At 43.0% G+C, this 16,011-nt stretch overlaps 1 protein-coding gene across 2 annotated transcripts; it reads left to right on the top strand.

The window, feature by feature from the left end:
* Positions 1 to 1,191: 1,191 nt before the first annotated feature.
* Positions 1,192 to 15,343, top strand: LOC120042794 (myelin expression factor 2-like). Of its 2 annotated transcripts, XM_038987600.1 has the most exons (17): positions 1,289 to 1,374; positions 2,486 to 2,886; positions 3,702 to 3,754; positions 4,712 to 4,719; positions 6,004 to 6,097; positions 8,232 to 8,429; positions 8,768 to 8,921; positions 10,250 to 10,299; positions 10,652 to 10,712; positions 10,903 to 11,004; positions 11,842 to 11,886; positions 11,997 to 12,056; positions 12,655 to 12,759; positions 13,254 to 13,313; positions 13,511 to 13,659; positions 13,897 to 13,948; positions 14,839 to 15,343. In XM_038987600.1, the coding sequence occupies exons 1-17, from the start codon at positions 1,289 to 1,291 to the stop codon at positions 15,000 to 15,002; spliced, it is 1,842 nt and encodes a 613-aa protein (XP_038843528.1). In that variant the 3' UTR covers positions 15,003 to 15,343. The 2 variants fall into 2 exon arrangements, with proteins under 2 accessions (XP_038843529.1, XP_038843528.1); XM_038987601.1 differs by lacking the exon at positions 13,254 to 13,313 and having other exon boundaries at positions 1,192 to 1,374.
* The last annotated feature ends 668 nt before the right edge of the window (positions 15,344 to 16,011 follow it).

The raw sequence follows: 16,011 nt of genomic DNA, 5'->3' as shown, positions 1-16,011 counted from the left end.
AGCCAGCTAAGGCGTAGAAGCCAGACGAGCCAGCTGAGGCACCCCCGGTTCCATCTGCGGACCCGACGTCACCAACAAAAACAAAAGAACAAAAACTCCCTGATGCTTCACATATTGGTGTCAGCATTCTGTAAGGATCGACGCTGGCAGACGAGAATAAGGTACAGGGAGTGAACATTTAATTAACAACGGACATGGAACAGGACAGGACAGCGTCTGGACAAGAAAACATAATGACATTAATGCTGACATGGGGAACCAATGGAGGAACAGACAGATATAGCTGGGGAAATCAACAAAGTCAAGGAGTCCAGTGAGCGCTGATGCATATAATGATGGTGACAGGTGTGCGTAACGAAGGGCAGCCTGGTGCCCTCGAGCGCCAGAGAGGGAGAGCGGGAGCAGGCGTGACATGAAGGTCAGTAAATGCGGAAAATTTCAAGAACTTTGAAAGTTTCTTCAAGTGCAGTCGCAAAAACCATCTTGCGCTATGATGAAATTGGCTCCCATGAGGACCGCCACAGGAAATGAAGACTCAGAGTTACCTCTGCTGCAGAGGATAAGTTCATTAGAGTTACCAGCCTCAGAAATGGCAGCCCAAATGAATGCTTCACAAGTAACAGACACGTCTCAACATCAACTGTTCAGAGGAGACGGTGTGAATCAGACCCTCATTTTTTAAATGTTAGCTTTATTTAACTAGGCAAGTCAGTTAAGAACAAATTCTGTTATTTCATAGTTTTGATGTCTTCACTATTAATCTACAATGTAGAAAATAGTAAAAATTAAGAAAAACCCTTGAATGGGGCGGCAGGTAGCCTAGTGGTTAGAGTGATGGGCCAGTAATTGAAAGGTTACTGGATCGAATCCCTGAGCTGACAAAGTACAAATATGTACTTTTGTCCCTGAACAAGGCTGTTCCCTGGTTGTTCTTAACTAATTTGCCTAGTTAAATATTTGTTTGTTGTTGAAATTACTGTCCAAACTTTTGACTGGTACTGTGTATATATATATATATATATATATATATATATATATATATATATATATAAAAATAAAAAATATATTTATATATATTGAAATGACTAAAACCAAATCGAAACTGTAGAAATATATAAATTGCGGGAAACCTACGGGTGTTTAGGCTTTAGGCTATGAAGACAACCAGGCCAAATTCTCGCATTTTCTCGCGTTGGTGGAGGCCTGGAGCGTCACAAATTTTAAACTGCGCAGTGTTAGCGGAGGCGCATCTCTCGATTGAATTAGCTTTTTCTGCAAACCGACGAATATGGCAGATATTGTCCAGGATATTATTGAACCCATCGAGGCTGAGACAGAGGGAACATCTCAGGATGGCACGAATGGCCTTAAAATGTAACTAAAATATCGTATTTTTCTGACACAATCTGTGCTGCACTCACAGGCAAGATGGAGGCTAGCTAATGTTAGCCTAGCATTAAAGCTAGCATCAAACTAGCTACGGCTTGCTATCTAGTTTCTACTTTGCTTGCTAGCTAGTTAACTAAATTGTTGGTTATCGTCGTCTTCATTGATCGTCAAATTTGTTTTTAGATTTGTGTAATATATCGTTATTTTACTAGGTATTTATGCAGATAACTAAATTAGTTTTATCCATCCAACCATGTGTAGCTAGCTAACGTTAGTGCGTTTAACTCATAGAATTATCATCCTAGAACTTGCGTGAACCGTTTTGCGGATAAAGGTCAGCCATTTTGGGCAGGGAGTTGGTTAACCATTGTTTGCCAGTACTGTGAAAAGACTGTAAATAATGAATTTGAGAAATGTATCCTTACTGTATGGTAACCTAGTTTTAGAGGAATGATTCCATATTTTTTTGGAATGCCAACATTCCATTCAAACAATGCAGTCAATTCACAGCCATCAACTGGCTGAAATCAGTTGATGATGGGACTTAGACAAGTTATCAATGCAACAAGTAACGTTACTAAAATTGCTTTCTAAGAAAACAAACATTTAGACATTAAGGTCTGTTTTATGTGTGTCTGTGTATATACACATACACACATATATATCTAAAATTGTAATTAGTCTCTTTATACAGAACATTTGTATAAAACTAATATGAACTGTATAATATATGGCAATTTTATTTTGACAATTATATTACAGCATTTCAGATATGTCACATGCCTTTTCTTTTACTACATAAGTAAAATCTGGATTATACCTCCATCCATTCCTATTAGACTGGTTTGAGAGTTGCCTACAGTAACTTTCCTCTCCTCTCTGCCACCCTCCAGTTGGGTGAAGAGATGACTTTGTAGCTAACTAGCCGTTTGTGTCTATAAACCCATGTTAGTTATGGGAGATTGAAGTTGCATGAACTTATGTGCACATCTTTGTTATTTGGCACATGGGTGAAATGACCATGTAGGTTTAGGTAACATTACCTATAACAGACAAGCTAGCTGCATCCATCAATACTGTACTCTGTTTTCTTCAGAGAGCCAGAAGAAGATGAGGTTCTTGGTGAAGATGCCCCTGCAGAAGAAGAGGACCTAGGCCTGGGTGATGACGAGGTCCTTGGAGATGAGGTCCTTGGTGATGATGATACCCCTCTAGATGGCGACCCTATCGATGACACCCCTATCGATGATGCCGAAACCCTTGCAGATGACCCTACTGATGCCCCTGAAACTGCCCCAACCCAAAATACCAAGTCTGAGCTCAAAGAAAAGGTGTCCGGAGGAGGTCGCAAAGGGAACCGCTTCCACCCCTACAAAGAGAAGCAGGTCACCGGGGACAAGAAGGGCGGAGGAGGCGGTCACAGGAACCGCGTGTTCATTAGCAATATCCCCTATGACACGAAGTGGCAGGCTATTAAAGATCTGATGAGAGAGAAAGGTAATCCATCCACACACAGGGCCATGCTGCTTCTCCCTATAGAGATGAGCCCTATTCTTTCCAGCTCAACAGGAGCTTTCTCAGTCCTCTCTTTGTGACCAGAACATAGACCTAGCCATATCTTCTCGTAGTTCCTTCTTTTGAGGCAACATGTTATTGTATTGCAGATATTATTAAGTCAGTAGAATAGACATTTCTGGATTTTTCATTTTTTACTCCTGGGTGGACACCAATTTAGCTTGGATTGAATTGAAATGTCTGTGCTTGTTAAAGTTGTTATGTAGTTAGCTACTATTGGTTTTATGATATTGACTTACAGCTCCAAAATGTAACCTCAGACAAGTAGTAGTATTGACTACTTGATTCAGTTGAACCTGTGTTAAGGTGATAAATTATTGTTTTGTATGAATGAAACCATTGTCTTTCTGTGCACTGAACTATTGGGTCTTTAGCTCTTTACAAAGTCTTTTTTCAAGGTGAAAAGGACACCTTTTAAACTGTAGTGACTTCTTGCTATGTTGACAGGAACCGTGTTGACCAAACTGTTCTTCTATACTGAAGTGTGATCTGAATTCCCAGGTTGACAGTAGTTGACTGACTGTGTGTCTGTCTCAGTCGAGCCCAGGAAGGCATTGGAAGGGGTTGTGTGGTGACTGTTGGTCTGGGCTCACTGTTGACCAATCATGGGGAAGCATCGTAACGGCATAACCAAGGCAACGGCCTGCCCTGGAGCGAGAGTGGTGGTTCAACAGTCGACTGGTGATTTTAAATGCCTTTTGTTCTCTTGGTATTTTTCCTTTGTATGTCTCATGAAGTTGGTGAGGTTACATACGTGGAGCTCTTTAAGGATGCTGAAGGAAAGTCAAGGGTAAGTGATGTGGACCAACTCACTGCACGAGGTTTTAAATGCCCTCCACTGCAGTATATCTTTATTTACCAAGTGTTCTGTAAGGCACTGATCCAAGGGGTTATCCATGTATGTCTATGGGATGATATGTTGGTGGCTGTTAGCTAGAGCCTGTTATAGCCTAGTTGGCTGTAGAGTGATGGAGGATGTCTTCTTGTTGATTCTGGAACACTAACTTGAATTCATCTGAAACTTAGTACACATTTGTTTTTAAGTTGTTGTTTTCTCAATTGGTGTCAAAGTTTGGCAGTTGACCATTTTTCAAAGGGATTTTGATGTCTTATTGATTGACATTTTACTTTTTGGTCTTCAAATTGTTACCTTTTTATTTGGATCAATGGCACAATTATCTCTTAATGAAAAAATGAATTATTTCTAAACTATTGTAGATTTTGTATAAAGTAACTTTCTTCTTTCTCCAGCGGCTCACAGTAAAATCTCACCATCGTTTATTCATCTGTAATATTATGATGCAGCCAGGAATTTGCTAACTAGGTTGTGAATGCATTCAATTCATCCATTTAATGTAATATGTAGTTTGACAAACGGACTGTATAGTATATACTCCTAAACAAACGTAGACACAGAACGGACATATTTGTAAGTATATCCTGAGTCCTTTTTATTCCACTGAAGACGGTAAGGGTACTATGTCTCTACTGGGAACAAAAAAACAAGTCTATTGCAAACCAAGTCAATGTCTTTTAAATTCACTTAACTTTTTACCTTGGATACAAGCAAAACACACTCCCCACATCAAGGCCTGTTAGCTGGCCCTTCAAGATGGATTATGTAATCCACTAATAGCATGATGTCAAATGTGTAATAATGATAACTGTTGTCAGTCTAATCACTGTCTTTGTTCATTCCCTCTGTTATGGATCTGTGTCTCTGGATCCCCTGGTGTTATCTGTACAGGGATGTGGGTAAGGAACCAAACTTTACCTGTAACTTTGCAACATGGTCTCAGTACATTTTGTATGATTCTTTACATAAATCTGACGCACTCCCTTTAATGACATTTTACATTTCGTATGTTATGTGGTAATTTCGTATGAAATGTTAATTACAATTTGCATATGTTATGAATTGCAGTTTGTATTATGTAAAGTATTGCAATTTGTACAATATGTTACGAATTCCAATTTGTGGCTAATGCTAGCTAGGTGGCTAACATTAGCTAGGTTAAGGGTTAGGTTAACTGGTTAGGTTTAGCTAACATGCTAAGTAGCTAAAAAGTAGTAAGTAGTTGCTAAAGTTGTCCTTGAGATTCGAACATGCAACCTTTGGGTTGCTAGATGTTATATATCCACCCCAACCAACCACCATTTAGTTTTTTGCCTTAAGTAAACTTCTGTTTCATGTAAAAAGTGGCAAGTCATACTAATTTCAGTGTCCCAGATTTACTTGTAATATGTTAAGTCTAGTCTGAGACCAGGCTGACAAGGGTGCGTCTCAAATGACACCCTATTCCTAGGGCCCTATACAGTCTGTATGAATTTTATTGCGTGACTCCGTTTTGCTTCTCCCCAAATTCAGTTTTCTCTGTTTTTGTTTGTCCACGTTTCAGGTTTTTCAGGTTTTCGCTCAATGCTTAAACCACCTCAGCAGGCCAATTTTGAGGCCTGGGGAAAATACTTCAATGTCAATTTTTTTTGGTATACACAGCACCTAGCAAGAGGCTTTTATTTTGCTTTGTTTTTGTAGTGCACGTGATGGTAGTGTGTGTTTATGCAAATAATTATTCAGCCAGGTAAGCGTAGGCTACTTTGTAGTGAACATTTAGTATAGAAGGTTTTTGGGTAAGCCTTTCCATCTACCAGAAGAGTTTATTAGCATTGTCGCTAACGGCTACATAAAGGGGTGGCTGCACGCACAGGTGGGGGGAATTTTGTTAATGTCTTATGATAAACTAATACAAATTAATACTTTTTTTTAAATTTATTTTTTACATTTAGTTGATTCCCTACTAAGTTCAATACATTTTAGAATTTTGTTTTATTGTCTGGATTCCGTGGTTCCGTCCTCGTGTAGGGCCCTATATTCCCCATTCAGTACACTACTTTTGACCAGAGTCACATGGGGCGGCTAATACGGTTCTGGTCAAAAGTAGTGCACTATAACATGGGGAATAGGGTCCATTTCAGACACACCTAACTTCTTGAGTCATTGTTATACATGTCTTCATCCACTGACTGTCTGTCCTGCAGTGTTGTGGAGTTCAAAGATGAGGAGTTTGTGAAGAAGGCCATAGAAGTCATGAACAAATATGATCTGAATGGAAGACCCCTCAATATTATGGCGGTAAGGACCTGTTCACACTCTGTAGGCACCACACGGTGATGAGAGGTTAAACTCAGTGGTGTGCCAAATCTGCACTTTAATCCAGCCTGCTGGAAATGTGGTTACATTAACATGGTTTGTAATGTTGATCTCTGAGACTGTCTTAACCTGTCTAGCTCCCACATTCCACTGAAAAGGCAGAGCGCGAAATTCAAAAAATATTTTTGAGAAATATTTAACTTTCACACATTGACAAGTCCAATACAGCAAATGAAAGATAAACATCTTGTGAATCCAGTCAACATGTCCGATTTTTAAAATGTTTTACAGCGAAAACACCACGTATATTTATGTTAGCTCACCACCAAATACAAAAAAGCACAGACATTTTTCACAGCACAGGTAGCATGCACAAAACCAACCAAACTAACCAAGAACCAACCAAACTAACCAAGAAACAACTTCATCAAATGATAGTCTTATAACATGTTACACAATAAATCTATGTTTTGTTCGAAAAATGTGCATATTTGAGCTATAAATCGGTTTTACATTGCAGCTACCATCACAGCTACGTCACAAATAGCACCGAAGCAGCCAGAGTAATTACAGACACCAACGTGAAATACCTAAATACTCATCATAAAACATTTCTGAAAAATACATGGTGTACAGCAAATGAAAGACAAGCATCTTGTGAATCCAGCCAATATTTCCGATTTCTTAAGTGTTTTACAGCGAAAACACAATATAGCATTATATTAGCTTACCACAATAGCCAGAAACACAAGCCATTTACCAGCAGCAAAAGTTAGCGATCGTAACAAACCAGCAAAAGATATATAATTTTTGACTAACCTTGATAAGCTTCATCAGATGACAGTCCTATAACATCAGGTTATACATACACTTATGTTTTGTTCGAAAATGTGCATATTTAGAGCTGAAATCAGTGGTTATACATTGTGCTAACGTAGCATCTTTTTCCCACAACGTCCGGATATTTTTCTGACACTCACATATTCTGACCAAATAACTATTCATAAACATTACTAAAAAATACATGTTGTATAGGAAATGATAGATACACTAGTTCTTAATGCAATCGCCGTGTTAGAATTCTAAAAATAACTTCATTACGACATGCAGTTTACGTTATGGCGAGAGTGCCCAAAATCTGAGCGCAAACTATTAGTAAACATGTTCCGACAGATATATGAAATAGCATCATAAATGGGTCCTACTTTTGTTGAGCTTCCATCAGAATGTTGTACAAGGGGTCCTTTGTCGGGAACAATCGTTGTTTGGTTTTAGAATGGCATTTTTCCCTCTCGAATGAGCAAGCAAAACTAGCTAAGTGGCGCTAAGCTCTCCTTCGTCACCAAACGCAAAGAACGCAACACGTCTAAACTCCCGAAAAAATTTCAATAATCTAATAAAACTATATTGAAAAAACATACTTTACGATGATATCTTCACATTTATCAAATAAAATCAAAGCCGGAGATATAAGACGTCTATAACGATTGCTTTTCAGAAGCCAATACTGATGACCTTTATGCGCTTCCTGAACAAACTAATTCTGGGGTCATGTCATTCCAAGCTGTCTCTTTTGACCATAGAAAGAGATTGAGACCCCATTTCACCTCTCACAGCCTATTGACATCTAGTGGAAGGCGTATGAAGTGCATGTATAGTCATAAATCTCAAGCAAAACGATAGGGAGGGCCTGGAACAGAGCCTCGATTTGAGATTTTTCACTTTCTGACAGGAAGTTTGCTGCAAAATGAGTTCTGTTTTACTCACAGATATAATTCAAACGGTTTTAGAAACTTGAGAGTGTTTTCTATCCAATAGTAATAATAATATGCATATTGTACGAGCAAGAATAGAGTACGAGGCCGTTTAAATTGGGAACGATTTTCCCCCAAAGTGTAAATAGCGCCCTCTATCCTCAACAGGTTAACTGTAATCACTGAGAACTAGACCTAGTTAACATCAAAGGTTAGAGTTGTAATTATAGGTCAGAGGTCAAAGGATGGGGCCATCTGTGTTTAACCCCTTGTTTCCCTGCCCCAGAACCCTGATGTGGAGGGCTAAAGCTCAGAATTGAAGTAATAGGTCAAAGTTTAGGGGTTCTGTTTCCCTCTTTCAGGATCCTGATGGGGAGCGTGCTCGGCGCGTGCTGCAGCGTACAGGGGGAATGTACCCTGGAGGGGGAGGCAGGGGGCAGGAGGGGGGACCGGGCGGTGTAGGTGTACCCCCTTCCATCGCTAACAACCCCAACGTCCCCCATGAGGTCATCAGCTCCCTACGGGTCGGACGCCTAGGGACCACTGTGTTCGTAGCCAACGTGAGGACAAGCATACACACTATACTCTCTGACGTCTGTCTCTCTTCTCTGTGTCTCTGACCATCTCCCCTCACTAGATTTGTATTTTCTCTATTGAAGTCCCAAGTTAACCTACCAATATTCCTGTTCACCAATTGAAGACAACTTGAGCGGTGCACTCTAAATCTCAAGTCCAACGGCATCTTCCTAGAACTTGAAGTTCCATGTTGACCATGTTAGTTTCACTGTTCTCTATGCTATTGTTAACTTGGTCCCCTCCTGTCTGTTTAGATGTGTTGTGTGGTAACGGTTGTTTCTATGCTAACCCGGTCCCTCCCGTCTGTGCTGTCTCCTCCCAGCTGGACTTTAAGGTGGGCTGGAAGAAGCTGAAGGAGGTGTTTGGTATGGCAGGAACAGTGAAGAGGGCTGACGTGAAGGAGGATAAGGATGGGAAGAGCAGAGGGATGGGGACTGTTACCTTCGAACAGGCCCTGGAGGCTGTACAGGCTATCTGTATCCTTTATATATTATATACTACTGCAGAACACACCCACCTTCCAACAGGCTGCAGATTCTATCTGTATCTTTATATATTATATACTACTGCAGAACACACCCACCTTCCAACAGGCTGCAGATTCTATCTCTATCGGTATATATTATATACTACTGCAGAACACACCCACCTTCCAACAGGCTGCAGATTCTATCTCTATCTTTATATATTATATACTACTGCAGAACACACCCACCTTCCAACAGGCTGCAGATTCTATCTCTATCGGTATATATTATATACTACTGCAGAACACACCCACCTTCCAACAGGCTGCAGATTCTATCTCTATCTTTATATATTATATACTACTGCAGAACACACCCACCTTCCAACAGGCTGCAGATTCTATCTCTATCGGTATATATTATATACTACTGCAGAACACACCCACCTTCCAACAGGCTGCAGATTCTATCTCTATCGGTATATATTATATACTACTGCAGAACACACCCACCTTCCAACAGGCTGCAGATTCTATCTCTATCTTTATATATTATATACTACTGCAGAACACACCCACCTTCCAACAGGCTGCAGATTCTATCTCTATCGGTATATATTATATACTACTGCAGAACACACCCACCTTCCAACAGGCTGCAGATTCTATCTCTATCGGTATATATTATATACTACTGCAGAACACACCCACCTTCCAACAGGCTGCAGATTCTATCTCTATCTTTATATATTATATACTACTGCAGAACACACCCACCTTCCAACAGGCTGCAGATTCTATCTGTATCTTTATATATTATATACTACTGCAGAACACACCCACCTTCCAACAGGCTGCAGATTCTATCTCTATCTTTATATATTATATACTACTGCAGAACACACCCACCTTCCAACAGGCTGCAGATTCTATCTCTATCGGTATATATTATATACTACTGCAGAACACACCCACCTTCCAACAGGCTGCAGATTCTATCTCTATCGGTATATATTATATACTACTGCAGAACACACCCACCTTCCAACAGGCTGCAGATTCTATCTGTATCTTTATATATTATATACTACTGCAGAACACACCCACCTTCCAACAGGCTGCAGATTCTATCTGTATCCCTCTATACTTATACTGCAGAAGAAGGTCTCTTTATGCTGGCCTAATAGTCTCAACTCTTTATACATGTCCTGGCTGTTATTATTATTCACTATTGTCACTATTTTTATCTTTAAGTCTACATGGTTGGAAAAGGACCCATGAGTAAAGCACGTGACCATTGTATTTTTATTGATGGCATTCCTTAACTCTGTTCTCTAGCCATGTTCAATGGCCAAATGCTGTTTGACAGACAGATGCATGTTAAGATGGTACGTGTGCTTTGTTATTGGCATGTTTCTGATTTCTAAACCCTCTAACACTGTACACAGTTAATGTGTGTGGAAGGTCAGAGGTCATTGGGGTGGCAGGTAGCCTAGTGGTTAGAGCGTTGGACTTGTAACCGAAAGGTTGCAAGAACGAATCCCTGAGCTGACAAGGTAAAAATCTGTAATTCTGCCCCTGAACAAGGCAGTTAACCCAGTGTTCCTAGGCTGTCATTGAAAATAAGAATTTGTTCTTACCTGACTTGCCAAGTTAAATAAAATGGAGGTTGTTACATGTTGATGTGGTAATATGTTGTGTGAGAACCACCTCTTGATATGTTCTTTCTGTGTGTTTCAGGATGACAAGTCTATGCCAGCTGACGATTTCCACCCGGTGGAGAAAGCTCCTCAGTTACCACGTGAGTACACATCCTGTCCCTTTCTGACTATCTCTAGAACACCTAGAATGACTTGACTTCAGTATTATCTCTATCAGAAATGGGTCATGTTGTCGGCTGTTTTGTTCTCCAGTGAACCAAGGCATTACATAAGGGATGTTATGTTTGTGTGGTCAAACAAACTCCAACTCTGTGTGTCCTCTGTGTGTAGGGGGTCTGGGAGGGATTGGGATGGGCCTGGGACCAGGAGGACAACCTATCAATGCCAACCGGCTGAGTGGTGGAGGAGGAATGGGCAACATGGGCCCTGCAGGTTAGTACTGACCCCTAACCTCGCCATATTACTCCAGCAAACACACTGTTACTATTTAAACCACACACAGAGACTGCAGGTCAGGAGGAGCCAGTCGGTTCAAACATACGATAGTTATCGGTTGTGAAATGTAGCTGTTTGTTTTAAACCCTCTGATGCCTGTTGTTCCTGTACCTTCTCCAAGCACTTACATCACATACTGATCCCCCCCTCGACCACTGACGCCCCCCTCGACCACTGACGCCCCCCTCGACCACTGACGCCCCCCTCGACCACTGACGCCCCCCTCGACCACTGACGCCCCCCTCGACCACTGACGCCCCCCTCGACCACTGACGCCCCCCTCGACCACTGACGCCCCCCTCGACCACTGACGCCCCCCTCGACCACTGACGCCCCCCTCGACCACTGACGCCCCCCTCGACCACTGACGCCCCCCTCGACCACTGACGCCCCCCTCGACCACTGACGCCCCCCTCGACCACTGACGCCCCCCTCGACCACTGACGCCCCCCTCGACCACTGACGCCCCCCTCGACCACTGACGCCCCCCTCGACCACTGACGCCCCCCTCGACCACTGACGCCCCCCTCGACCACTGACGCCCCCCTCGACCACTGACGCCCCCCTCGACCACTGACGCCCCCCTCGACCACTGACGCCCCCCCTCGACCACTGACGCCCCCCTCGACCACTGACGCCCCCCTCGACCACTGACGCCCCCCTCGACCACTGACGCCCCCCTCGACCACTGACGCCCCCCTCGACCACTGACCACGCCCCCTCGACCACTGAGCTTTAGTACAAAACAAATCAGTGTGTGATTCTGCCTGTCAGGTATGGAGGGAGGACCTGGGTATGGAGGGATGAGCAGACTAGGAGGTAAGGTCCTAGATAATACATCTCTACTGTATCACTCTGTTACATGACTGGACAACACATGGGTTGTTGTGACTATCCATTAATATAATAATCCTGTGTGTGTCCTGGAGGGTTCGGTGGCATGGACAGCATGGGGGGATTCGGAGCCAGAGACATGGGACGGATGGGAGGTAAGGGGACACACACCTAGGGCTGGGAATTGCCAGGGACCTTACGATATTATACCGATACTTAGGTGCCAATACTATCTTATGTAGATATCACTATTCTATATATGCATTGTGATTCGATACTGGGATTTGATGTTACAAAACATATTGCTCATGATATGTCTGTTGTAGACATGAGACAGCATGAGAAAATGAGTTTTGATCAATCAGGGAAATATATAAGTGCTGAAAACCTGTTGACTCACTTTAAAAAGATGAGAACATTTAACATTTAACATTTAAGTCATTTAGCAGACGCTCTTATCCAGAGCAACTTACAAACAAGCTATAGGATAAAAAATACCGGCGTTTGGTGCAGGTACAGCCGACTAGCGCTAGCTAACGCTACCTAGCAAAAAACTATACGTGGAGTCAAAGTATCAATATAATATCATCCAAAATAATATTGCTATGTAACTATAGACCCCCCATCACCACTAAGGACAAAATAATTCTCTCAAACTGTTTCAATGCTCCTGAAGTTTAATGTCAACTTTCCACTGAGTATATTTCTGACTGCCATCGTCCTCTCTCCTTCTCTTTACTTCCCTCTCTCCAGACATGTCCTACCGGTCAGGGGGTATGGGAGGAGGGATGGACAGAGACTTTGGTCGCAGTGACATGTCCATGAGCAGAGGCTTCGGAGACTCCTTTGGAGGAATGGGTGAGTAGTTTACACCCTCACGTTATCACTCAATCTCACCTGTCACCGTCAGTCACCATCGGTATAATCCATTCCTTAGTCCTCATATATCCATCCACTAACAGCATGGTCAGTGGTGGGCATTCTACTGGGCATTCTACTGGGCATTCTACTGGGCATTCTACTGGGCATTCTACTGGGCATTCTACTGGGCATTCTACTGGGCATTCTACTGGGCATTCTACTGGGCATTCTACTGGGCATTCTACTGGGCATTCTACTGGGCATTCTACTGGGCATTCTACTGGGCATTCTACTGGGCATTCTACTGGGCATTCTACTGGGCCTGTTGTAGCTTGGAACTGGAACCTGCAGGTGGACTGTACTAAGAGCTGAATCACAACTCCTGTATGGGTAACACAACACTGGTCAAGTTAGCATTCAGACTGACAGTGCTGTAACTTGTTTGTGTTGTGGTAACGTGTGTGTGTGATGCTGTGCGTTCTCTCCATCAGGAGGAGGTTATGGAGGAGACATGAGCAGTTTTGGCATGGGGCCCATTGGGGGAGGATTAGGTACACCGAACATTACATTAACATCTCTCACTGTCTGTTAGCACACCCATTTCATACTGCCAATGTTTCACTGTGCTTGACCTTGATTTGATGTGTGGGAGTGCTGGGCTGGAACTAAAGCCTGCACAACCCCTGAATACCATTACGGTAGGGATTCCGATCTGAGGTGCTCACTCATATTCCCTGTCCTCTACTAGGTGGTTTGGGCAACCGGTCCATGGAGCGGATGGGCTCTGGCTATGACCGTATGGGGGGGGGCATGGCCATGAGCCAAGGTTTCGGGGGCTACGGAGGAGGAGCCATGTCTGACAGAGCCAAGGGCGGATGTCAGATCTTTGTCAGAAATGTACGTTTTATAAATGAATACTGTATGTGTGCATTATGACATGATGTGCACACCCCTTTTTAAGCACATTAAAGCACCTAACACATTAATAAGGCTGATCAAATCCACTATATGTACCACTGGGTATTTACATCATGGACACAGCACTTTTAGACGGATTAGTAGGCGTCGTCTAGCTCTGTGAAAATGTCCCTAAAGTAGTTTTATGACCCTGTGTTCTAATGTCCTGTGTTGTAGCTGTCCTATGACCTGACCTGGCAGAAACTGAAGGAGAAGTTCAGTGTCTGTGGTAAGCCTCTTCAATCAGTCTACTGTACTCAATAACCTGCAGATGGATTGAATGTAGCTTTAATCTGCAGTAATGAAATGGCTTTAGCAGTGTCTGTGCTTAAACACGGTCTACTGCTCTTTCTCCCCCTCTTCTCTCTCATCACCCATCTTTCTTTCTCCCCCTCTTCTCTCTCATCACCCATCTTTCTTTCTCCCCCTCTTCTCTCTCATCACCCATCTTTCTTTCTCCCCCTCTTCTCTCTCATCACCCATCTTTCTTTCTCCCCCTCTTCTCTCTCATCACCCATCTTTCTTTCTCCCCCTCTTCTCTCTCATCACCCATCTTTCTTTCTCCCCCTCTTCTCTCTCATCACCCATCTTTCTTTCTCCCCCCCTCTTCTCTCTCATCACCCATCTTTCTTTCTCCCCCCCTCTTCTCTCTCATCACCCATCTTTCTTTCTCCCCCCCCTCTTCTCTCTCATCACCCATCTTTCTTTCTCCCCCCCCTCTTCTCTCTCATCACCCATCTTTCTTTCTCCCCCCCCTCTTCTCTCTCATCACCCATCTTTCTTTCTCCCCCCCCTCTTCTCTCTCATCACCCATCTTTCTTTCTCCCCCCCCTCTTCTCTCTCATCACCCATCTTTCTTTCTCCCCCCCCTCTTCTCTCTCATCACCCATCTTTCTTTCTCCCCCCCCTCTTCTCTCTCATCACCCATCTTTCTTTCTCCCCCCCTCTTCTCTCTCATCACCCATCTTTCTTTCTCCCCCCCCTCTTCTCTCTCATCACCCATCTTTCTTTCTCCCCCCCCTCTTCTCTCTCATCACCCATCTTTCTTTCTCCCCCCCCTCTTCTCTCTCATCACCCATCTTTCTTTCTCATCACCCATCTTTCTTACTCCCTCTCCAGGCCAGGTGATGTTTGCAGAGATTAAGATGGAGGGAGGAAAGTCTAAGGGCTGTGGTACGGTCAGGTTTGACTCCCCAGAGAGTGCTAACCAGGCCTGCAGGATGATGAACGGAACCAAGATCAGCGGTCGCGAGGTTGACGTCCGCATCGACCGCAACGCCTAGAGTCACACATACACGGTCACGACAACTGCTCCTTCCATCTCCAACTGCTTTTGTTTTGTTTTAAAAACACATTTTCCACGTATCCGCGTTTCCATGACTTTTGGATGTGTATAAGGTCTGTTTTTCTTTTAATCTTCCGTAGTTTTTTTTTTTTTGTAAGCCCTTTTTTGGGGGGGTCATACGTTTATTTGAATAAACATTTTAATTTTTCAACGTTGTTGTAAAATGTTACTGTGGGATCAAAGGCTACTGGCCAGTTGACAGAAGGGTTGTGTGGGTGTGTTTAATTGAATACAAAGGTTAATTGCAGGTAAGACGCCATAAATAAAATGTCCTCTGGAGCTAGCCAGAATATCCCTAACTAAAGACCTTTTCTACACCGGAGGAAACCAGACCAGAATGGTGTAGAGAGAATCATCTAGTGAAGTTAACTGATATGACTCTTGTTGACAAAATATGTGAAACTAGTGTCCATAAATGTTTAGTTTACTAGTATTGTAATGTAATAGGATCTTTGGTTAGTATACACTGGGAGTCTTAAACCAGCTCTGCTAGCTGGAACTGTGCACCAACTGAAATGGTGTTCATGACAAGTGGACAACTGATTGGATACTTTATTGCCTTCATCTTAAACAGTTTCTGTCCTGACAGTCAAGACCAGTGGAAACTTCTGGGTTTCTTCTCTTTGCGAGCGTGTCCTCACTCCTTACTGTTGAGCAACACAGGCTGCTTGTAAACGCTTATCTGTTCTACCTGGACAATACCCCCTTCCCTTCCTCTTCACCAGCATTGAGTAATGACAGGTTATCCATTATATTGACCAGACTAGTGGCTGCTCTAACAATGAAAGATGTCTTTAAAAATGGAATGCAGTCGGGAGGAGGCAAGCTCAGGTGGGCCCATTCTAGCCATTGAGAGGGCAGAAACATGTGTGAACAGGCACAACTCCTATACAAAGTTGCTGGGAAGTCATGTGTCATACTTATCAGTACACTCATAATCTAAGCAT

The sequence above is a fragment of the Salvelinus namaycush genome, unplaced genomic scaffold, assembly GCF_016432855.1.
Source record: "Salvelinus namaycush isolate Seneca unplaced genomic scaffold, SaNama_1.0 Scaffold780, whole genome shotgun sequence".
NCBI lineage: Eukaryota > Metazoa > Chordata > Actinopteri > Salmoniformes > Salmonidae > Salvelinus > Salvelinus namaycush.
The sequence above is the reverse complement of the archived record's forward strand: the minus strand, read 5'-3'. Positions and strand labels throughout refer to the sequence as shown.

What these genes read in the sequence shown, in the direction of transcription:
- LOC120042794 (XM_038987600.1), top strand. Translation starts at nt 1,289, where the DNA reads ATGGCAGATATTGTCCAGGATATTATTGAACCCATCGAGGCTGAGACA. An exon ending in CCACTGTGTTCGTAGCCAAC is followed by an intron (nt 8,430 to 8,767) that starts GTGAGGACAAGC and finishes GTCTCCTCCCAG; the next exon opens with CTGGACTTTAAGGTGGGCTG. An exon ending in GGGCAACATGGGCCCTGCAG is followed by an intron (nt 11,005 to 11,841) that starts GTTAGTACTGAC and finishes TCTGCCTGTCAG; the next exon opens with GTATGGAGGGAGGACCTGGG.